Source organism: Hypanus sabinus, chromosome 12 (assembly GCF_030144855.1).
Source record: "Hypanus sabinus isolate sHypSab1 chromosome 12, sHypSab1.hap1, whole genome shotgun sequence".
NCBI lineage: Eukaryota > Metazoa > Chordata > Chondrichthyes > Myliobatiformes > Dasyatidae > Hypanus > Hypanus sabinus.
Genome location: NC_082717.1, coordinates 84,464,820 through 84,488,786, shown reverse-complemented (window position 1 = coordinate 84,488,786; position 23,967 = coordinate 84,464,820). Strand labels below are relative to the sequence as shown.

The window sequence follows — 23,967 nt, the reverse complement described above, 5'->3', positions numbered from 1 at the left end:
AAGATTACTCCTCATTCTCCTACACTCCTATGAATAAAGTCCCAACCTGCTCAACTTCTCTTCATAACTCGGTTCCTCAAGTCCAGGCAACATCCTCATAATCTCTTCTGCACTCCTTCCAGTTTGCTGGCATCTTTCTTATAGCAGGGCACCCAAGAGTGAATACAATATTGGTCCTCCTGCTATGTCCAATCATGTATGTTAAGAGACTATTAATCACCCAAGATCAGGAGAACATCCTAAGAACACCTCTTCTATAATGGTGGGTGAGCTTAGCATCTAAGTGCAGATACTTCAATCAATACCTCTTCATGTGCCCTACATTCAAACGTGCTTAGCCGATGATCCATTTCAGACTTTTCCTTAATGCCTTCCTGTCAATGGTGGAACTCTGCAGACAATTCATTTTGCTCCATGAGATAGAAGTGTATTGGCCGTTGGTCTCAGTGACTCCTTCAACATGGTTTTAAATGCTCAGCCTCCAGGTCTAGCGGTGCTTCGAGGTGTGTTGTTCCTTTGCAGCTACAGACTGATAAAATGGACAACAGCCAGGCATGCCCTGACCACAAATATTACAAGAATGGTCTAATCCTTGTCATCACCTCCCACCCTGCTCAGGAAAGAATCTGCAACAGTGTTATCAGGTGCCAGTAAATCATCAGTAATCTGCTCAGTTGTGCTCATTAGAACCACTTAGCTCCTGGCCTCATCACAGCCTTGGACCAAGCTTGAAGCATAGGAAATCTGAGCGTTATAGACTCATTGATGCTCTGAGTGTGTTCTGTTAATGCAATCATAGGTGTTCCTCTCATCTCAATATAATATTCATGTTCCCTTGATGTGGACAAAAGGGTGACGTGACGTGGAATCAGCTGTCCTTGACATTATCACAGCATCTGACTAATTTAGTGTTGTAAGGCTTTGGTAAAATTGAAAATGGAAAATCACTAGGAAAGGTCTCTACTGGCTAATGTGGTTGGCAGCTGTCAATCACCTCAGCCCACAGCTCATCCAGACAAAGTCCTAAACTATTTCATCGATGATCTTTCCATTGTGAGAGGAGTGGGGATATTCATTAGCAGTTGCAGATTTATTGTCAGATAGACCTGGACAGAATTCTGACCTGGGCTGATGAGTGGCAAGCATTGTCTAACCAATGTGTCAGGCAATGGCAGCCTTTAATGAGGGAATCTGCTCACCTTTGCTTCACAGTCACAACATTACCAAATGATGAGCATACTCGGGGTCAAGGCTGAACTGCAACAAGCATGTAAATGAAACTTCTCAGTGACCAAATATCTTAATCTTGATTCCCACTCCTGTTCCGACATGTCGGTCCTTGGCCTCCTCTTGTGCCAAGAGCAGGCCATCCTCAGGGTGGAGGAGCAACACCTTATATTCCATCTGAATAGCCTCCAAATTGATGGCCTTTCTCCCATGGTCCACTCTTCTCTCCTATAGGATTCCTTCTTCTCCAACCATTGACCACTCCCATCCACCTGGCTTCACCTATCATCTTCTAACTATCCTCCTTCCCCTTTCCCCACCATTTTATTTTGACATCTTCCCCCTTCCTTCTCAGTCCTAAAGAGGGGTCTCAGCCTGAAATGTTGACTATTCATTTGCATCGATGCTGCCTGACCTGCTGAATTCCTCCAGTATTTTGTGTGTGTTGCTTTGGATTTCCAGCTCTGCTGGCTTTCTTGTGTTTATGCAAACTGATATCTGCCTATCCTGTGGTGAGCATCTCTACCTCACAGTCCTTGAGTCTTTCCACCATGTTTGTACTGTCAGTCAGGAATGTGATCCACTTGCAGCTCCAAGAAGCCTGCAGAAGATACTAAAATAGGTGGTATTGTAGATAATGTGGAAAGTTCTGATAAGCTAGGAATGTGAGCTGAGGATTGCCAAATAGTCTTTAATTCAAATAAATGTGAGGTGTTGCATTTTGGGAGATCAAACCCAAGTAGGACTTGTATAGTGGATGGTCAGGCCCTGCGGTGAGTTTTGCAACAGAGGAACCCAGGAATGTAAGTGCATAGTTTGCTGAAAGCAATACCACAGGGAGATAGCATTATGATGGTGGCATTTTGCATACTGACCTTCATCAGTCACCACATTGAGTAAAGGAGTTGGGAAGTTATATTGCAGTTTATAAAAGACATTGCAGAGGCTATGCTTGGAGTCTTATGTACAGTTTTGGTCATCTTGTTTATAGGAAAGATATTATTAAACTAGAAGGAGAGCCTAGAGTTGGGGGCCTGGGTTACAAAGAGAGGTTGTGTGGATTAGGGCTTTGTTCCCTGGAATTTAGGAGTTTGTGGTGTGACCTGATAAAGGTATACAACATAAGGAGGATCATCAGGGTGAAAGCACCTCGTCTTTTTTCCCAGCGATGGGGATATTAAGTTTAACAGGGCACAGGATTAAGGTCAGAAGTGAGAATTCGATGAAGAAGATCAGGGGCAGCTTCAGGCAAAGGATGGTGCATTTTTGGAGTGAGCTGCCAGGAACAGTACTTGAGGGAGGCACGTCAGCAACATTTAAAACCATCTAGATAAGTACATGGATAGTGGAGATCTAGAGGGCTATGGGGAAACACGGGCTGGTGGGATTAGCTTGCTAGGCAACACGGTCAACATGGGTGAGCTTGAGTGAAGTGTCTGCTCCATGCTGTATGAGACTATATAATTTTGGTTAAGCCATTTGCATTTGCTCTCTTGTTCTTGCTCACCATTTCCCACACATACAACTCATCTTTTTTCCAGGTACTTAGTCGAGAGAGAGAGAGGTGGTATAAAGGGAATTGAGGCAGTATGAATGGTGGGTGAAGCATATTGCCAAGTCTAGGAATCTGAGACCTACTAATAGGAAAGATGGAGTGATGGACTACCTGTGGAAGTTATTGCAGAGCTCGCTTGCCCTACTTGCAAGGAACCTGCTGGGGCCAGTCCCTGGGCTTGGACAAGGTTTTTGTTGGGCCCATGACTCCCAAGCCCAGGTATGAGAAAGAGAAAATCTGTTTCCAAACCTCCGTCTGTGAACATACAGTATCTACCGATTTCAGCATGTTATCACTATTAAATTGGCATTGCTTTTGCACAATTTTGTCTCCAGCTTGCATTTTTTGAATTTAATCCTGCAAATTTGGTAGGGTTTCCCACTGTATTTGCATACCTGATGGAAACTGGGGAATTCAGCAGTCAGCAACTTTTATTCTTTCAAGTTTCCTCCTCCTCATCTCAGTCTAGGGTTGGGCAGATAAGGACTAATGTTTAAAAGTAGCTTGTGTTCTACAGTTAAATTTTAACCTCTGATACAGTCAGGTCTCATTATAACAGGTTGCTGACGTAATCTGCTAATTGTTTTTTCAAAAAGATGTGGTTTTATTTACCTCAGGACCAACCATTTGTCATTAAAGCTTTTCTATTATAACAAAGAACAAAGCGTACTGAACTCTCTTTGAAGACCACCATGAGTAGCTAATGTACTTTGGATCATTAACTCCTCTGTAGCTGCTGGCAAAATGGTTGTGTGATTGCCGACATGGGAAGCTTTCATGAATAGAGAATCGGCCTCGTTTCTTGGTCAGCTTCACCTCCCTAGCCAGTCCAGATGAACCACCTTTCTCTCCTCGGACCACTGCTCCACATTACTTGACCTCAATTTTAACAAACACTGATAAAGGCAACTGGTCAAAGTCAGGGCAGTCCCCAAATCAAAGTTTTCACATGTACACCAATAACTTGGGCATGAACTTTGTCCTTAAGATTATTTCCCTTTCTCTTACTTCCACCCTTCTTTCACCTCTTAATCTTTTGTATTGGGGATGAATTAACTGTTAGTGATATGGTCTTTCCTTAAGAAGCTGAAGCCCTGATTCTTCATGGCCTCTTTCCTTAACTGATAAAATGGCATTGAGCTCTCCCTCGACTGCTAAGAAGCTGGGGAGAGAGAGAGCTGTATGCTTAGTGTGCAAAAATCCCCAACATTCAAAGATTCAAAGTACATTTATAATCACAGAATGTATGCAGTAAACAACCCCACAGACAACCACAAAACAAAGAAGAACCATGGAACCAATCTACTCAAAGAAAAACATCAAACTTCAACATTCTTCATTGTTTGATTTCTGAAATTGTCATGCAACAATTGCAAAGTGAAAGTGATATTGATAGGAGGGGACAGACTTGAGGGAAAAATGGCCTATCTCTGCCTCAAATTTTTGTGTGTCTCTATGCCCATTTATGTAATTATACTCAGCCCTAACCCCTTTCCTAAACCCTGGCTTCTTAAACATTTCCTTTCTAACTAATTCCTTGACCTCAGCAGCTGTGCCTTAAATTTTGTTGGTGCCACATCATAATTTCTATTTGTAATCCTCGTCATTTTGCTGTCCTCTTTATAATTAGTTTCTTTGATTTTGTTCATCTTTCTCAATGGCACAACATCATTGAGCCTGATAACCACTGGGGATCTCCATGTTAGTTGCACTGCCATCAGCAAATTTAATTTCCGTTTGTGTAGCACCTTTTAATGGAGATGAGCTTCCCAAGACGATCCACAAATGTATCCTGTGTGCAGTTTGACTGAGTCAGGAGAGAGGTTAGGACAACTGCTTAAAACTTTGGCCAAGGCACCAGATGAAAGAAGTGTCTTAAAGACGGAAAGAAGCCCCCAAGTCCAGAGGAGGAAAGCCAAGATTCCGATATACCACCAGCAGTTAGATTAAAATTAGTGATGCCTGATAAGTTACCCCTTGGATAGACTTGTATGGAAACTGAGTTGCTAAGATGCCCCACCTTAGCCTGGTATGTCACACTGTGATGCCAGCTTTCTGCTGTTCCTCTCTCTGAGTTCCCGTTGCAGCTCAAAGGCCAGTTGGCGTGGATGGGTATTGCTCTCCAGCTGGACCAGAGCCAGGCTAGCAAACAGGAACATTACTGCATTGTTTCGGCCTCTTGTTCCCAGTTTCTTCTCCAGGATCCCCTCAACAGAGTAGCTTTAAGTTTCTTAGACCACTTTGATCATTCACATCAAAGCACACTCTGTATTCACACTGACAAACTATTTGTAATAAGTGAACCATTTCAATAATAACGTTTTAAATAAATGCTATAATGTTTTGGAAACAGACGTTGAGTACAAAAGAAAGCCAAGACAGTGCTCTTATTAAAGATTTACATGGAGTATTTCAGTTATGCATGACAACTTCCATACAATAGATTTATGCCCACGAGCTGTATGTGAATGGGGGCTGCAGTCCGGTTTCATTCTAAGCTTGGGTCACTTATCTTTTGATGGAATGAATGTCAACTTCCTCTGGTTCCAAGGTTTCAGGCTGATGTTGTGGTGGGGAAGGTGCCTCTTGTGGACGTCAACTAAAGGCAGTGACAGCTCCCTTCAGTCAGTTCAGGAATGCTACACTGCATTGACGTGTGTGTGAAGATCTTTTACTTGCCAGCATAACATGAAAAGGAACTACTGATGCACACCCTTATCCAGAATAGCTCTTTGACAGAAATAGTTGAATGGCCTTATCCAGAGTGAATGTGTGGAATTGTGTGCTCTGGGGTGTTAGTTAGAGTTTAGTTTACATTAGTCTTTGTTGTTCATGAAGATCATGCAACCTTGATTAGATTTGCAGTTTCACTATCTGCCATTGACCAATCCTTCAAGACTAATATGAATGGAAGAAAACCTGCTGAATAGTTGGTGATTATGGAGTGACAACACAGGAGGACCTGAGGAAGGAGTGAGGAGTGGAGGAATGGATGAGAAAGGTGTGAAATGAGTGAAAGTGCTTGATGCAGGAGGGGTGTAGGATTATGAGTTCTTGAAGAGGTATCGAGTGGGAATGTAGGGGTAACTGAAGGTGTAGAGGTAATAATGGTGGGGGGTAGGGAAATCCAAGCTGCGAGCCATGGTGGATTCCAGGATTGAAATTCTGTGCGGGCAGGAGACACAAGCGACAGTGACCCCTTGGGTACATGGATTGATGAGACTGTAGTTCAAGGCCTAGTGTCTGGGGTCCCAGTCTGGTCTGGAGTTCGGGGTCCTCTTTCATCGTTATTGGCGAGTTCTGAGGTTGATGCTGAAGGTCGGTTGGAAGTTGAGGCCTGATGGCTGGGGCCCTGAATCTGTACACCCACTGGGGAAGGCAAAGCCCAATATCTGCAAGTCAGCAGGTCTGCTGGAGGCCGGAGACCACCTGTCCTGGGGTTGGAGGACTGTCAATGTGCCCGAGTGTGTGGGTAGGTGGGAGGGAGGAATGGGACTTGTTTTGGCCCTTGTTGTGTTGTGTGTTGTTCTGCTGAACATTGTGGGCATGCTGTGTTCGGGCCGGAATGTGTGGCGACTCTTGCAGGCTGCCCCCAGCACATTCTTAGGTTGTGGTGACTGTTAACGCAAATGACACATTTCAATGTATACTTTGATGTGATAAATAAATGATTCACGTTTCTCTGATTCACATGGCAAACAACTTGCTAGATTGATATTTGAGAGGAGGTCAGTGGGAACTAACTTGTCGTTGCTCATAGAGACAGAAGCGCCAGGGGCAGGTATAGGCCAAGTAGCTCCTTGACACTATTCCACCACTCAGTAAGGTTGTGGCTAATTTGATCTTGGCTGCTGCCACATTTTCCTGTTAGTTCCTCGTTTGCTCTAACATCCTAAAGTTTGTCTGTTTCAGCCCTGAGTGCATTTGTTAATCCTTTCTGGGGCAGGATGGTCCAAAGGTTTGTGACTCATGGAGAAGCAAGTGCAGACTGCTGAAGGATTGGATTATGGTCAGGTAGCATCCGTAGAGAGAAATGGACAGTGGATGTTTTAGGTCAGGACCCTTCATCTGGAAAAGCAAAAATCTTCCTAAGCTCTAACATAAGTGGACAATTCTGGAAGTGTTCCCCATTGATTCAGGTACAACCCCTCCAATGAGAGGAGAATTCTACTGTGACAAAACTCTTCTGAATTTAATACTTCCTAACAAGATCACATTTTATCCGTTCACTTATTAGGTCAATTTTTTACCTTGTTTGTTCCAAGTAGAGCGTTTTCATCCACATCCTGTGTCTTTGGTGAGGAAAAGGTTATACTCCGTTCCAATGAATCTAAGGCTTTTCACGTCATTCCCAAACCTGTGCCCAGCACTCATATTGTGAGTTCTGTTTTGTAACTTCAAACCATTGGCTTTGTGATGGCCATTCTATTTATAGCACCTTATGTCCCCTCTTGAGTGGGGGAAAGATTGTGCAGCATGTACAGCAGATGAGATGGCTGTGTTGCATTGACCCCAATATTGCATTAGCCTTTTTTTTTATACCCGTCTAGGTCACCTATTTTTTTGATGCATGTGCAGTTATTTGGAGCTCAACTGCTTCCAGCTTTTCAGCATTCAGGCAGTACTTTGTACTAGAACAACACATGCGACATGCTGTAGGAACTCAGCAAGTCAGGCAGCATCTATGGAGGGAAATAAACAGCTGATGTTTAGGGCTGGGACCCTTCTTCCTGGCAGAGCTGTTCTATTCCTCTGCCCTTGGTGACGAGGCAAAGGAATGCTTCAATCTTAACCAGGCTTTGGGCACCTGCACCCTGTGTAACAAGACCTGCTCTGTAATAGTTAATTGGACTGGGCCATCATGAATGCACATTCTGAGGCTGGGTGACTCCCATAACGTCCACAGTAAAGCCTCGCTCCTTTTACACCCATGTGCCCTTCCTTGTGTAGCATACTCATGACTTGGCTGTGAGGAAGATCAAGCCACTACTCCGGTCTCTGCAGCTTCACTTCCTGCCTTCCGTGAGTCCGCCTCATGTTCTTAGTGCCATCTCTAGGCTGGGGGCTTTTCCACTGGACATAAGAACATAAGAAATGGAAGCAGGAGTGGGCCATCCGGCCTGTCGAGCCTGCTCCGCCATTCAAAAAGATCATGGCTGATCTGGCCATGGACATCCCCACCAACCTGCCTTTTCCCCTTAACCCTTACTTCCCCTACTATGCAAAAATCTATCTAACCTTTTCTTAAATATGTTTACTGAGGTAGCCTCCACTCCTTCATTGGGCATGCTAAATAGTTTTGGTTGTTTTCTTTTGAGCAAAGATGACTAAAGGGGAAACTGTTTACAAATCTGAATAATAATGATAGAGCCGATAAACTGGTTGAAGGGACAGCCAATGGTAAACGTAGATAATTGGCAAAAAAATAAGCTTGAGGTAGATGAGGAGTCTGTATTTCACACAGTGTGTTATATGCTGTAAGAACCTATCGCTATAGCAAGTTCAGCAAGAACATATGCTTGTAACCTTTAAGAACTTATGATGAAGATTAAAAAGATTAGTTTTATTTGTCACATGCACCTCAAAACATACAGTGAAATGTGTAATTTGCGACAGCGACCAACGCAGTCTGAGGATGTGCTGGGAGCCATGCTTGTGACACCAACATAGCATGCCACAACTTGCCCCTTTGGAATGTATGTGGGATAAGAGCAGAGTCCCCAGAGGAAACCCACTCCATCCCAGAGATGAAGTACAAGCAGACAGTGGTGGAATTGAACCCAAATAGCTGGCTATATATAGCAGTGCATTAACCGCTGTGCCGCCACCTTATGAGCCATCTAATAACACAGTTATTCCCGGCTCTCAAATTCTTAACACATAAAAGTACACAAGAATACAATACAAATAAATAAAGCAGATATGTAAAAGGCAAACACAAAATCTTTGTGAGTTACAGTATATAAAAAAAATCAAATAACTCTGGGTACCGGAGTTATGAAATGAAAACACAAAATGGTGGAAATGCTCAGCAGGTCAGATAGCATCTGTGGAGAGAGAAATAACATTAATATTTCAGGTTAATGATGTTTCACCATAATCGTATATATTTTAGTGTATGTTACGTGACCTAAGGTAGATTGTAGCAGGATATAGATTTTTGGTATTGGTCAATGACTATGAAGATGGCCTGTAAATTATGAATGGATTGAAAAGCATGAATTTTCCTGTTTTATTTGAGTAGAACTAAAACAAAAATAACAGTAACGTGAGTAATGCAGTTTGTTAGTCTGCCTCAACTTTGACCAATGAACAACTTTCTTAATTAGGAGCAACTGAACCGTGAAGATCAAAACTGCGGAGTACATTAAATGGAAACAAAAGCGATCAGTAAAGTGATAGTTAAATCTGAAATGGAAAGTAAACTAAACCAGGGGTGGTGGACTCAGAGAGGCCCACCCACACAATAGTGCATCGATAAAGTAGGCAGATATTGTACGCATGAGCCCTGCTCAATAGAGCCGAATAGTTGAACCTACTAGGGCTAAGCCTGCCCTGGCTGTGATCCCAGTAGTCACACCCTCTACTGTGGGCACAATATGTACCTGGCAGGCTCACAGTATCAGGATATCGGATGACACTGCCTAGTTGGACTTGGAGGTTTCTACTATGTCCCAATCGTTCTCCATTGCGCAGTGGCTATTGCAGCAAAGTAACCGGGGCTTGAGACGTTAAGCAAGGCTCAGACATCTGCTTGGACCCAGAGAACCATTCAAGGAAGAATAGGGCATTCCCCTCTCCCCTGCAAAGTATCTCCAAAGCATCTCCAAACCATTCCACAGCAACTTACCTGGTGGTACAATTGTAATTGAACACAGTCAATGTATTTCATTAAAATATAATTGTAATCCCTTTGAGACATCCCAAGACCATAAAAGATTCTCAATAGATACAAGTCATTTCTTTATTTATTCATAATTATTCCTAATCTGGGCACACCATCATCCTTCCTCTGGTGGCATGTCTTTGCCCCTTCTGGAGGCTGGTATGCCTCCTCTTCACTGCGTATGTTAAATTTAGATTACACCCTACTGAGAATAGAGAGATGAGAACCCTCGTTTCTCGTCACCTTCCCTTCCCTTTGAGGTATGTTTAAGACAGAACAAGGTGTAGTACCGGGTCACAATTCCTAGAAATGATCAGTAAAGGTGACAGGCGGATATGTGTAGATCTTGCCCCCCTTCCCAGCATTCCTGCTGCACTTTTGCTGTCAATTAAGTTGGAGGAAAGAGAGACCACTTTCAACTATGGTAACTCAGAAGTGAAGACCAGAAACTTATGGGAGCAATGTGAAAAGTCTTGAAGGGGACTTTAGAAAAAATGTGTTGGATTCACTCATTAGGGCAATACCTAAACTGAGAACATAGAATACTACATTACAGTACAGTACAGGCCTTTTGGCCCACAATATTGTGCTCTCCATTTGACCTGCTCTAAGATAAATCTAGCCTTCCCCTTCTACATAACCCTCCCTTTTCTATCATCCATGTGCCTACTAAAAAATTTCTTAGAAGTCCCAAACGCATCTGCCTCTTTGAACAAGACAGGCAGGGTGTTCTATACACTCACCACTCTCTGTGTAGGTTTAAAAAAAACATACATCTGGCTTCCCCCCCCACCCCCCATACTTTCCTTCAATCATCTTAAAATTACGCCCCTGATATTAGCCATTTCCACCTTTGGAAAAGGTACTGGCTATCCACTCGATCTATGTCTTGTATCATCTTGTACACCTCTATCAAATTGCATCTCATTTCCTTCTCATCTCATCACGCTCAACCTACCCTCATGAGATATGTTCTCTAATCCAGGCAGCATCCTGATAAGTCTCCTCCACACCCTCCTAAAGCTTCCACATCCTTCCTATAATGAGGTGACCAGAACTGATCTCAATACTCCAAGTGTGGTCTAACCAGGTTTATATAGAAATGCAACATTAGCCAGCAGCTCTATTTAATTTTTAGGAATGTCAGAATAGCCTGGAGATCTTTCCTGTGACAAAAAAGGATGAAAGGAGATCTGAGGTGATAAGATTCTGAAAAGATTTGTGAGGGTGGATGTTATCTTAACAGTGGAACAAATGGAGGAGAAGGTGGCTTTCAGTGAGTGGAATACACAAAGATTTCAGCAGCGCATTTGTCAGATTCCGTTATGATAACGTTTTATATCTGGAATTAACTAGTTTCTGGTTAGGGTTGGAACGCTGATGATGCTTCAGTCTGCCCCACACCTTACTGATGTCAAGACAGGCATGACATTTGATTGATTCATAACCTGGTTCTGCAGGTGAACTAGTCTGGCAAAGAGGCTAGTTAGTTCACTCCTGCAGTTCTTCTGCTTGTATTTCCCCTTGAAAGTCACTGGCTCTGTATAAAACAGGTGCAGCCAGCTTGCCTTATGGCAGGTAAACAGCCACAGGACAGGTGAATCTTGGCAACTACCTTGGAACATTGTACAAGATCAGCTGGTTACAGATCACTTGAGCACTCATAAATTTGTAACCTGTCAGACTGAAGGGCTGCAGCTGCCTTTAGAGCCACATGTGTGCATTGGATTACACCCAGCCTGTGTGGGGAGGTCAGCCAGAGCCACTATTCTTTGCAGGCACCCATTCTGACTAGCCTAATTAATAGCAAAGTTCATGTAATTCATAGCTCTGGAATTCAAGGAGTCTCCTGTTACCATCAATCTGGACAGGTGGACAATAACAAAGAGTTGTGGAAGAGTAAGGAAAAGACCATAGTGTTGTGCCAACATTTTGACCTACTCTAAGATCAATTGGACCCTTCCCTCCTACATAACCTTCCATTTTCTATCATCTATCTGCCTATCCAAGAGTTTCTTAAATGTCCCTTATGCATCTGCCTTTCCTGCCAGACCCGGCGGGGCACTCCACACACCCACCACTCTCTATGTAAAAACTTACTTCTGACATCCCCTCTATACTTCCCCACAATCACTTTAAAATTATGCCCCCCCATATTAGCCATTTGCACCCTGGGAATAGGTCTCCAGTTGTCCACTCGATCAATGACTCTGATCATCGTGCACTCTGACAAGTTACCTTTCATTCTCCTTTGTTCCATAGAGAAAAGCCCTAGCTCACTCAACCTATCGTCTTCTAAGAAACAATCTCTTCTAACCAACCTAGCTCAAGAAAAAGGCCAAACAAGGCGCGAGGCAGCAGGATAAGTGGTGGGGTACTGCACAGTGTAGGGGAACAGGGAATTCCTGGAATGCATATGCACAATCCCAAAAGTTCATAGGGAAGGCAATGAGATATATGAGTTACATTGCTTTGCTGACTAAAACATTGAATATATGAACAAGATTGATGAGCCAGATCTGTGCAAAAAACTTATTTGGCTGGGACTTGAGCAGACTTATTTATATTTTGTACTTCATTATGAATAGGAGGCCAGTCAGCTTGTTAAACTAATGCCAGCTCTACGAGCAATCCTGTCATGCCTATATCCCCCACTGAGTCCCACTCTCCCTTGCATACTGAGCAACCCCACCCTTATTTTCCTTTCACACACGTAATCTGGAAGCAACTTCCAGTTGCCGGTTAACCTACCAGCACGTCTGTGGAATGTGGGAAGGAACAGGAACACACAAGGGAACTCACACAGTCAGAGGAAGGTTTGCAGACTCCACACAGACAGCACCTGAAGGCAGAGATTATGCCGCCCTTTTATTTGAATATAGATAGGAGGTGATGGCACTGGAGATGGTGCTTAGGAGGCTTAAAGATCTGGAGAATTTTAGGCTACATCCACACTACACCAGCTAATTTTGAAAACGCCGGTTTTGCATAAAACAATAGGCGTCCACACTATGCGTTTTTTAAAAATATCTTTGTCCACATTGAAACGGATATTTCGGCAAATCTCCTCCTACTGCGCATGTGCAGGACACATCTACCGAAAACAAGCGACATGTTTGGTGTCAAATCTCACTGTGAAAGACGGTGCGTTTTTGTTCAGTTACAGACTAGAAAAACTTATAACGATGGACAGCTGTTGGCTCTCATGCAGGAGGACTTAAATGTGGAAAAAAAACAAATACTGGAGTGTATGGAGGCAACCAACAGGGAGTTCACGGGTCAACAGGGATTGACACGGCTGACGACGAACATTGAAAAACTAACTCTGTTGCATTAATAAAGCACATTGTTAAATGTGTAAAACATGTCTGCATCAGTGTTATCTTGTATTTCCATACAATGTTACATTAGGCTGTTACACATCTATTGTCAGAGAAATACTTGCATAAATAGGTAAACCACCTTCATACGAGCAAGGACAGAAAACAGGGCACAGCGAGTATACTTATTTATTTAGTAAGTTATGGGTCAAAGTATTTGGTGAGTACATTTCTAAATCTTCTGGCTTCAGTCTCGTTGCCATCTGTTCTGAAATTGTTATGTTGCGTTCAGGAAAACAATGAAATGGCACGCTGCTGTCTGACAGCGTATTCAGATTTCTCTGGTTACCCCGTCCACACTGATCTGCCCCAAGTGGTGTTTTCAAAAATACACACCTTGGACAGCGTTTCTGAAAAGCTTCGGTTTCGGGGGATGAAAACACCATTTTAGTGTGGACGAAGGGTAAAAACGAAGAGGAAAAGCTTGGGTTACGGATTTATCCAGTGTAGTGTGGACGAAGCCTTAGTTAAGAAGAGAGATTACTACTCTGGTATAAGTTCCTTTAGAAAAGGAGTGGAAGGGAGGACATTTAATAGAGGTCTCAAAAGGATGTAAAGAAAGGTCATTTGAATCCCTTTGCAGTGGGAACAGTAAGTGATGAATGTGTATTTCAGGAAACTGGTAGAACGGTACGAAAAGAATCGAAGGAATTTTTCATGCATGGTGCCTCTTAGAATGGGGTCTCATGTGGCCTGCTGATTTTGGAGCAGGAGGCCCTCCAATACACACTTGTCACACCAAAGTTCACAGTAAATTTATTATCAAAGTATGCATATGTTATCATATACAACTCTGAGATTCATTTTCTTGCTGGCATTCACAGGAAAAGGGAAATACAATAGGATTTTATGAAAAACTATACCTAAACAAAGACTGACAGACAACCAATGTGCAAATGAAGGAGAACTGTAAATAAAAGTAATACTGAGAGCATGAGTTGTAAAGAGCCCTTGAGTATTAGTTTGTAGATCATAGGATGAGTGCAGGGTATCACCATCCCATTACCATGCCTTTACAGGCACTTAAGTTCCTAGGCTGAAGTCACCGTCTTTATACCTCTCTTACTCTCACCCTACACTCAAGCTTTCATTTCAGATCCCCTTCTCAAAGTAAATGGACTTGGGTAAACATTAACCCAATTCCTACTCACTGCTTAATCAGAGCCATCAATCCCAATGAATTTCTGCTAAGCCTAATTATTGCAAAACCTAGGTAGTTTGAAGGTTGTTCCCTGGATTTCATAGTTCCATTTAACAAATAAATAACAATTCAAAAATTCTAATTAATGCAGTTAGAATTAGTACAAGAACATCCAGTAGGATATCATAAAGTATTTTATTTATGAAGTAGATAAAAGATGGAGCTGGTGTTAGTGACCATGATGGGTGAGATGGACATATTTCAATTGGGCATGCAGATCAAGAAATACGGAGCAACAGAAAATAAATGAGATGTAGACTGAAGGTTTGAATGTCTTCATACTCTGGTGTCAGGATTCCGGCAGCTCACATAATGGGCAGAAACCTGATGGAAACCAAGTTTGGGTGCCACAGTGGTGTAGCAGTTAACACGACGCTGTTACAGCCCAGGGCATCGGAATTCAGAGTTCAATTCCAGCATCCTCTCTGAAGAGTTTCTATGCCCTACCTGTGGAATGCGTGTGTTTTCTCCGGGTGCTCTGGCTTCTTCCCACAGGTCCAAGGTGTACCAGTTAGTAGGTTAATTGGTCATTGTAAATTGTCCTGTGATTGGGCGAGAGTTAGATCAAGGGGTGCTAGGTGGTGTGGCTCAAAGTGCCAGAAGGGCCTATTCTGAGCTGTACCTCTCTAAGTAAAAATAAATGAACAAACATTCTTTCTGCCAACTCCATCTTTCCACTTACAAATAACCCCAAAACTGTTTGAAGAAAGATGGGAATTTCTCATCCGATCATGTTTTGAACTGTGAGACCATGGTTGAGCCACAATTCAAATTTAATGATTTCTTACTTGACATTGTGTTAATGAATTTCTTTGTTAGATTTGATCTGAATAATCTCCTAGTTAATTCTGGCCTTTTCTTAAAACAAATGCTTTTTTGATTTATTTAAGTTGAAAAGTTATTGTTGGCCAAGCAGAAGAAGGAAAAGACGTGGCCAAGTAGAACGTTGGCAGATTTTGTTCATTGTTTAAAATTGTTTAAAACCGGTTGGTGAATTAGAGTAGTGACTGGTGCTGCACTGGAGGGATTTGATAGGAAGGATGCATATAGTGTCGTGGCTGGAAGACTGGGAGGAATGGTGAACTAGGATCTCCACCTCTAATCTCCCCAAATGTGTCTCCCAATATCATCAAGCCTGAGTTTCCAGTGCAGAGGATGTTCAAGGGCTTGTCCTTTACCCGGGATGTGAAAGAAGGTCCAATTAGCCCTTGGTAGTGAATTCAAATTAATACTGATACATTTCATAGAGGAATTCTCCTAGAATTATGGCTAATATAAATTTCTCAGCTGACATGTAAAAAGAGATGACATTATTATTATCGTCATATTTCCACTTGCGGGACATGCTGTGCACATCAACTGCGACACCTCAATCAGCAATAACTGATTGTGAAAGTACATGTAGGTCGCAAAGTATTATGTGATGCCTTCAGATTGTGAACTGTGCTGTGTAAATTCAGCTTTCCTTGTCTCCCTTGCTTTCTGCACTCCAAGTTAGTTGAACTGTGCACCTATGCCAAAGTAGTCAGGAAGGAGCCTAGTTGCAATGTGACTTAACACAGATCTTCCACAGCTCATTGTTCCTCAATTAACACTGCCTGTTTTCCTTGCAGGTCAGTTGCAGCCATTGCACTTTGCTTTGTAGCTCTCATAGCCCAGAGAGTGCGGGCTATCATCCTCTCTTCTGTTTTGTATTGCCAGGCATCCGTAAGGATCGTAGGGGTGGCCGGATGTTGAAGCACAAACGGAGGAAAGATGAGAAGGATCAGGTCATTAAAGGTCCCGGGGTCACCAGCCGCCCCACTTCCAGCAGCATGAATGTGACGCAGAGGAATGCCAGGCAGAACTTGGTGATGGGAATGACGTCAGACGAGATTCTCAGTACCTTGATGGATGCCGAGCCTCCCATCGTTTACTCTGAGCATGACCCCAGCAAGCCCTTTACCGAGGCATCCATGATGACTTTGCTAACGAACCTGGCTGATAAGGAACTGGTGCATATGATTATTTGGGCAAAGAAAGTTCCAGGTAGGATCATAGAACTTTGATAGCGACCAAGACATTGCATTCTGTAAATCATACAAATAAAATCACAAGGCGATCCTGTGCTGATGAAAGGCAGAGATTTATTATTAGTTGGAGAAAGTGCAGTGTTTGTCACATTTAATAACAAATTTTCATCCGAAGGTATGTGTCTTTGTTCCAGAGCTACCCTATGGACTGTTTGCACTTTTGGTATGAAGACAATACGCTCGCTTAACCTGACAGGACAGTCCCTGCCAAAACCTCAGGCCTCGAACGGCTTCAGTCCGACAGAAATTTCAGATTATTCCTGATCCGACTTTGATGATTAGATGTCTTGTTATTAGCTTCAGTGAGTGCCAGCATCCTTCAAATATAATAGATGTCTAGTTTGGGTTGTTAAGAACTATGTAGAGCTGTGCCTAATAATTCAAAGCAAAGAGAAGTGTGGATGACAGGAAGTGTTCATTTTGTCAATAGCTTGCATATTTGGCATCATCACAAATTTTTAACAGGCATCTTAGGAAAAGATCTCAGCCGCAACATTTTGTTGCAATTAAGATCATGAATTATTACCAAGAATTAAAACAGAGAGAGGGGGATTAGGTGGGATGGATTTCATGCACATGTGCCCAGATAAACTGGATGTCCTGAGCTTCCTATTCGTGTGCGCGCGTGTGTGTGTGCGTGCATGCTTTTAGTGTCATACCCCCTCCCTGCAGTCTTCTGAGTTCATGGCCACATTAGTCCACTTGTGTAGATAAATCTCTGTCCAGCACTTAGAGCAGCAACAAAGCAGTGGTCTGTGTTCCTTACTCTGGTTGTGCAGTTATCTTCCTTATTTTTGAACTGGAATCTCTGAATGATTGCATGCAGCTTTTTAAACAAATCAAATTTGTGCTTGACTCTTGGAAAAGTAATCATGGCATAGTGGTGAGTGACTAGGCAGCACTACCCAGACTATTGACTTGGAGCATGAGTGAGTATACTTCAGAGCATTTCAGGCATGAAGTCTTGAGCTAGCCCTTTTTAAATACAAGGCAATTTTTTTCTGCCAATTGTATAGCAAGGTGCTTCAGTTCCAGTTACAGGAAATCTCACAGCTCAGTATCAGGTTTATACAGCATAACTAATCCAAACTAATCCATGGCTGGTTCAGCACTGCGATCTTCCTTTTTCATCTTAGCTCCATTCCCTACTCCTTCACTACCTTATGCCACCATCCATCTGATAATTGTACTCCTCACCGTGACCAGTTGCAGTGCTGTGACTTCCACAGGTTCACCAAACTTTGGGTCAAAACACTTCTTGCTGAGCTTTCTAGCAATCAGCTCACTTTCACAACCTCTTCTCCACAAGTAAAAGGCCCTGGTGTAGAAATATTACTGCTTTCTGTTCTTTATCAAAACCTGATTCAGACTCTCCGTAAGCGTGATGTGCCAGGGCACAGGCATCACAAGACCCTTGCAGTGATAACACACTCACATGCCACATATTCTGATGCCATATTATCAGAACCAGGTTTAATATCACTGGCACATGTTTCAAAGTTCAAAGAACGTATACAGTAAGTTAGACGACCGTGAGATATGTTTGCTTGCAGGCAGTCACGAAGCAATGTTATGAAATTTCTTGTTTTGTGACAGTACTACAGTGCAATACATAATTAAAAAACTATAAATTATTATAAGAAATACAGTATATATAAAATTAAATAGTGCAAAAAGAGAGAGAGGAAATAAAAAGGAGGTACTGTACACACATCTTATATTCTGCCTGGGTAGCCTCCAACCTGCTGGCATGAACATTGATTTCTCAAACTTCCGGTAATGCCCCCCCTTCACCATTCCCCATCCCCTTTTCCCTCTCTCACCTTATCTCCTTACCTGTCCATCACCTCCCTCTGGTACTCCTCCCCATTTTCTTTCTTCCATAGCCTTCAGTACTCTCCTATTAGATTCCCTCTTCTCCAGCCCTATATCTCTTTTACCAATCAACTTCCCAGCTCTTTACTTCACCCCCCCCCCAGTTTCACCCATCATCTTGTGTTTCCCCTCCCCTCCCCCACCTTCTAACTCTACACCTCATCTTTTTTCCCTCCAGTCCTGCTGAAGGGTTTGGGCACTACCACTACAATTCCAAGCACTACCCCACTACACGACCACACGAGATGCATCACAACAACCATTTTGACACCACACTATATAATACAGCTATTACATACAGAAATCCAGAGCAGGGTAAATTTTTAAGTTGTCCCGCTGTGGCCTAAAGTTTCAATTGCTGTGGAGGATTTATTATCGGTGTGGGATATGTCTTCCCTGACAAAGGGAACCACTCTGCATGGCAGATGCGACTTCTTGTGAACGCAGTCGCAGGTTCAGGGCCTCCTCTGTGGTGGTTGTAGGAGTGGACTCCAAAACTGCAGGGTGGTTCTGACAGAGGTAGCCACCTTTCTTCTTCTTGAATGTACATTCAGTTCACCGGCGTATTATTTTATTAATCTTTCTATTGCTCCCTTTTCTGCTCCTCTTGGTCTCCTCATCGACATTGTCTGACAAATTCTCTGTTTTCAGTTCTCCATTGAGTCCTTTCTTTTAGGCCTTGCATCCATCCAGATGGACTTGGTTTTCGCGTCTACTTGTGCAGGCGGCTTTCTGTCTCCCGCCTGAAGTTTATGCAATAAACTTAATGTATGCAGAGTAAATTCTGGCACCTGACATTCACAAAAGGCAATTGTTTGCAACTTTCCTGAAACTCCTTGAACTCACTTTCATCTTAAAGCCAAGCCACATTTCACAAGTAACTGCCTGATGAACCTATCAGAAGCTTCCTCAGATACAATGCCTATTCACCCATCTTGGAAATTTTCATGTTTTATTGTTTTACAACTTTGAGTCACAGTGGATTTAATTTGGCTTTTTTGACACTGATCAACAGATAAAGACTCTTTAGAGTCAAAGTAAAACAGATCTCTACAAAGCGATCTAAATACACTACAAACATAAAACATAAAATAATTGATTGCGTAAGTATTCAACCCCTTCAAGTCAGTATTTAGTAGATGCACCTTTGGCAGCAACTATAGCCTTGAGTCTGAGTGGATAAGTCTATCAGATTTGCACATCCACACATTGCAATTCTTCCCCATTCTTCCATTACAAAACTTTTTAAGCTCTGTCAGATCACAGGGGGATTGTGAGTGAACAGCCCTTTTCAAGTCCAGCCACAAACACTCAATTAGATTGTGGTCTGGACTCTGACTTGGCCACTCCAGGACATTAACTTTGTTGTTTTTAAGCCATTCCTGTGTAGCTTTGGCATTACACTTGTGGTTATTGTCTTGCTGGAGAACAAATCTTCTCCCAAGACTCAGTTCTTTTGCAGACTACATCAGGTTTTCCTCCAGGAATTTTGATGCATTCATTTTATCCTCTACCTTCTCAAGCCTTCCAGGGCCTGCTGCAGTGAAGCATCCCCACAGCATGATGCAGCCACCACCACGCTTCACGCTAGGGATGGTGTGTTTTTGATGATGTGCGGTGTTTGGCTTATGCCAAATATAGCGTGATAGTCTGATGGCCAAAAAGTTCAATTTTGTTTTCATCAGACCACAGAACCTTCTTCCAGCTGCCTTCAGCCAAACTCTGACATATGGCAAACTTTAGTTGAGATTTCATGTGAGTTTTTGTCAACAGTGAGTTTATTTTTGCCACTCTCCCATAAAGCTGTGACTGGTGAAGCACCCAGGCAACAGTTGTATGCGCAGTCTCTCCCATCTCAGCCACTGAAACTTGTAACTCCTTGATGCACCATCAATAACTCTCGGAGACGTGAGTTAAGTTAGGCTTTTTTTGGCTGGAAGAAAGCACAAGCAGCAAGTGACCATCACACAACATCCTGGAGACTGAGGGCAGGGCTCAGGCCCCAATCGCCTTTATACCGGGGTCTGTGGGAGGAGCCACAGGAGCAGTCAGCGGGGGGGGGGGGGGGGGGCGTGTCCAGACAGGTATATGTAGTTCACCACACTCCTCCAAAGTTGTCATCAGTCTCTTGGTGGCCTCTCTCACTAGTCCCCTTTTTGCACGGTCACTCAGTTTTTGAGGACACCCAGCTCTAGGCTAACTTACAGCTATGCCATATACTTTCCATTTCTTAATAAATTGACTTAACTGTACTCAAAGGAATATTCAGTGACTTGGAAATTTTCTTATATCCATCTCCTGACTTGTGCTTTTCGTGGAATTGCTTGGAGTGTTCTTTTGGCTTCATGGTGTAGTTTTTGCCAGGATACTGACTCACCAGCAGTTGGACCTTCCAGATACAGATGTATTTTTACTACAGCCAATTGAATCACCTTGACTGCACATAGGTCTCCAAAAACAGATCCCCATTTAACTAATCATGTGTCTTCTAAAATCAACTGGCTGCATGAGTGATGATTTGGTGTGCTTTATATTTGTAATTAATTTAGATCACTTTGTAGAGATCTGCTTTCACTTTGACGCAAAAGTGTCTTTTTCAGTTGATCAGTGTCAGAAAAGACAAATTAAATCACTGTTCACCAATGTACTAAAACAATAAAACATGAACATTTCCAAGGGTGGTGAATGCTTTTAATAGGCATGGTATGTTGCCTATACAAATTTGCAGTTAGACCACCACTTCCATCGCTTTCACGCTTCCTCTGAGCATTGTGGTCCTTCCTTGGTCCAATATGCTTTCCACAGAGGTCAGCACCAATGTCTGGTTTTGTTCTATTGGGAAATAGTTCATGGTGTGCAGCATGGAGAGAATTGTGGCATCATCCAGTACCTTCCGTAATTCACTTTCAGTTGGCTTCATTGCAGGAAATATGGTATGCAGATTGTGGATAGATCTCAAAGTGCAAAGTACTTTTATTATCAAAGTATGTATAAATTACACAGCCTTAAAATTCATCTCCTAACAGGCAGCCATGAAACAATGAAACCCAAAATCAAACCCTATCTATATGATAAAAGACTGCCTGCACACAACGTGCAGAGAATTAAAAAAAACACATTATACCCATCAAGCACCCAATGTGCAATGAGAAATTGACTGCAAGCCAATAGTGTTTCTGGACTGAAGTCTACAAGAGAGTCCCGTAGTTCCACACAGAGTCACGTAAATGATGTGGAGCAGTGAACTTATCAGCCCATACCTTACCTCAGCCCTGACACCCTGACCATTCCAAAACCTTGACCTTTTCAATCTGGCCCGGCACTCAACTCTCCATCCGAACAACAGGCTCTGCCGCATGGATACGCTGGACTTTGCCGCTTTGACTTGGCCAGTAAGTCTCCGTCCTCAGATCATGCTCAGTCATCCTGCAGCTTCAGTTTGGCCTGTTCATGCTCACCATGCTCTTGGTGACGGACTTGCCTTGGTGGTGCCTCACCTTGCCTCAGTTCTGCCACACTGAATTGCCTCCGTCCAAAGGGTAGTTACAGACTATTACCTGCAATGATCATTTGCCAGTACTTAGATGCTATCCTTGTTTCATTAGCTACCAGCCAGAAATCACAGAGGTTTTCCAGCGCCATCTTGGGAGGAAGATTGATCTTAACACAAGTTGTAGTTGTCTCTGCCAGTTACTCCCCCACAATGCTGATACTTCTGTTTTTACCACATACAAGCTCAATGTAGCTTGGTGTTATATTTCAGTGTTATTGATATCATTCCCACAAGAGAGATGTTTTCTATAAAATAAATTCTGAGATGGATATCTGCAGGCTTCAGTTCAGTACTGTATCTTTGAAACACCATTCAATCTCATTTTGTGGAATGTCTGAAATAGCTGAACCAGTGCCCAATTCTGTTTTTATTATTCTGCTGTTCACTTCTGGTGTAAACCATATTGCATCCCTACTGTTAGTTTTCACATTGTAAATCTCAAGTTCGTTCAGTCTTACATCATTGTCTTCATTTTCAGATTTTTCATCAATAGCATGCAGATTAGTGCTCTTTTTGAAACTGCAACTTGACTTTTTAGCTTTTTTCTCTTCTCTGTGCAGTCTATTTATTTTTTGCCTGCCTGACACACTCTTTGTATGCGTCCTACTTTCTTGCATTTTCTGCAAGTTCCGCCTTTAAATCTGTGCTTGTTTGGTGTAGGTGAGACCCTGCCACAACAATAACACAATTTGTTCAGCCAAGCTGCTTCCTGTTTATTCACACTCACTTTCATGCCTGACTGCAACTCAATTGCATCCCTGTCTGTAGTTTCCATTGAAACTGCAGTTTCAACTGCTTTTCTAAATGCAAGCTGTGCTTCTGTTAGGAGCTGTTTTTTAATGCTTTCTTTTAGTGCATCATTGAGCCCATCACTGAACTGACAATTGCTTCAGTCAGCCACGTATACTGAAATGGACTCCTCTTTCTTTTGATTCCGTCTATAAATCCTAAAGCATTCTTCAATTCACAGTGGCTTTAGTTCTAAGTGTTTTTGCGTCCCTTTTTCAATATCAGCAAAGCTAACTTTGGATTGTTTAGTTGGAGAAGTCAAACTCTGAAGCAAACTATATGCCTTTAAACCCAATGCGCTCAGCAAAATTGGTACTCTTTTCTCATTGGCTATTTCATTTGCTTCAAGATATTGCAGAAGTAACTCAGTATACATGTTCCAATTATATTTTGTACAATCAAATGTGTCAATTTTTTCCAACATAACTCGCCATTTCTGCTTTTTTTTGAATAATTATTATCACCTGATAATTACTCTTTATGAACCCTGAATCCTTCCATTTACCACCTTTTCATTTGACGTCTCTGCACATGCTTAGCTGTGTTTTTTACTCGCTGTGGTCAAACATCTCGCTGCGCTTTTTGTAGGTTGTTAGTCATTTTGGGTTTGTTTTAAAAGTACCTCGTCACCAATGTTTTGTCATTTCAAAACATTAAACAAATTCAAAGGAAGATGCAGGAGTCTGAAAATGCGGGTCTGACTTTGAGTTTACTTTATTCAAGGTGCTCACGTATCATTTGGTAGCAAATGCAATTCATATATTTTTATATATAACTTGTAATGAATTATTTAAACAAACAAGAATTCTTAATCAACCTTTATATATATGATTACACAAATCTTATTGAAATATTAAATATACACTAGCTTCCTTGTTTGTGAACTGTGGCTTCTCACTCTATCATAATGACCTGAGCCTTTGATTTCATTTCCTGTGCCTTTGTGTTTGTCCCTTCTCCTAGCCACAGTAAAGATGAGACTTTGACTGCTCCTCACCTTTCACCTTTCAGCTTTGCTTTCAATGAATCACCCTTCAGCACTTCAGTCACCTTTAACAAAATTCGGACACCACTCACTCACCTCCCCATTCCAAACCGCCTGCTCCTTTCATGACGCCGCAAGTGCTACTTGACCTGCTGAATGTTTGCAGCATTTTCTGCTTTTATTTCAGATTTATGATGTCAGCAGTTTTAATGATATCCTCTCTCCCACTCTGCCAGTGACTGGGATTGAACCCACATCCCTGGAGCTGTCAACTCCCACTACTTAACAGGGTTTCTTTCCATTCTATAATGTACTAACATATTTAAGGTGACATTAGATTTCCAGTGACCCTTCCTATTTTACTGAAATTCAAAAATTTTGAACACTTTTGAAAGTTTAACCACATGTAATTATTCTATCTCGGAAATCTGAGCTTTTAGAGAC

At 42.4% G+C, this 23,967-nt stretch overlaps 1 protein-coding gene across 3 annotated transcripts in view; it reads left to right on the top strand.

Annotated features, from left to right (window-relative positions):
• Nucleotides 1-23,967, top strand: part of esr1 (estrogen receptor 1) — a 199,325-nt gene that overhangs the window by 93,441 nt on the left and 81,917 nt on the right. For all 3 annotated transcript variants that reach the window (XM_059986332.1, XM_059986333.1, XM_059986331.1), the window contains exon 4: nucleotides 15,951-16,277. In XM_059986332.1, coding sequence (XP_059842315.1) covers nucleotides 15,951-16,277 — 327 coding nt within the window. The remainder of the gene's footprint in view (nucleotides 1-15,950; nucleotides 16,278-23,967) is intronic.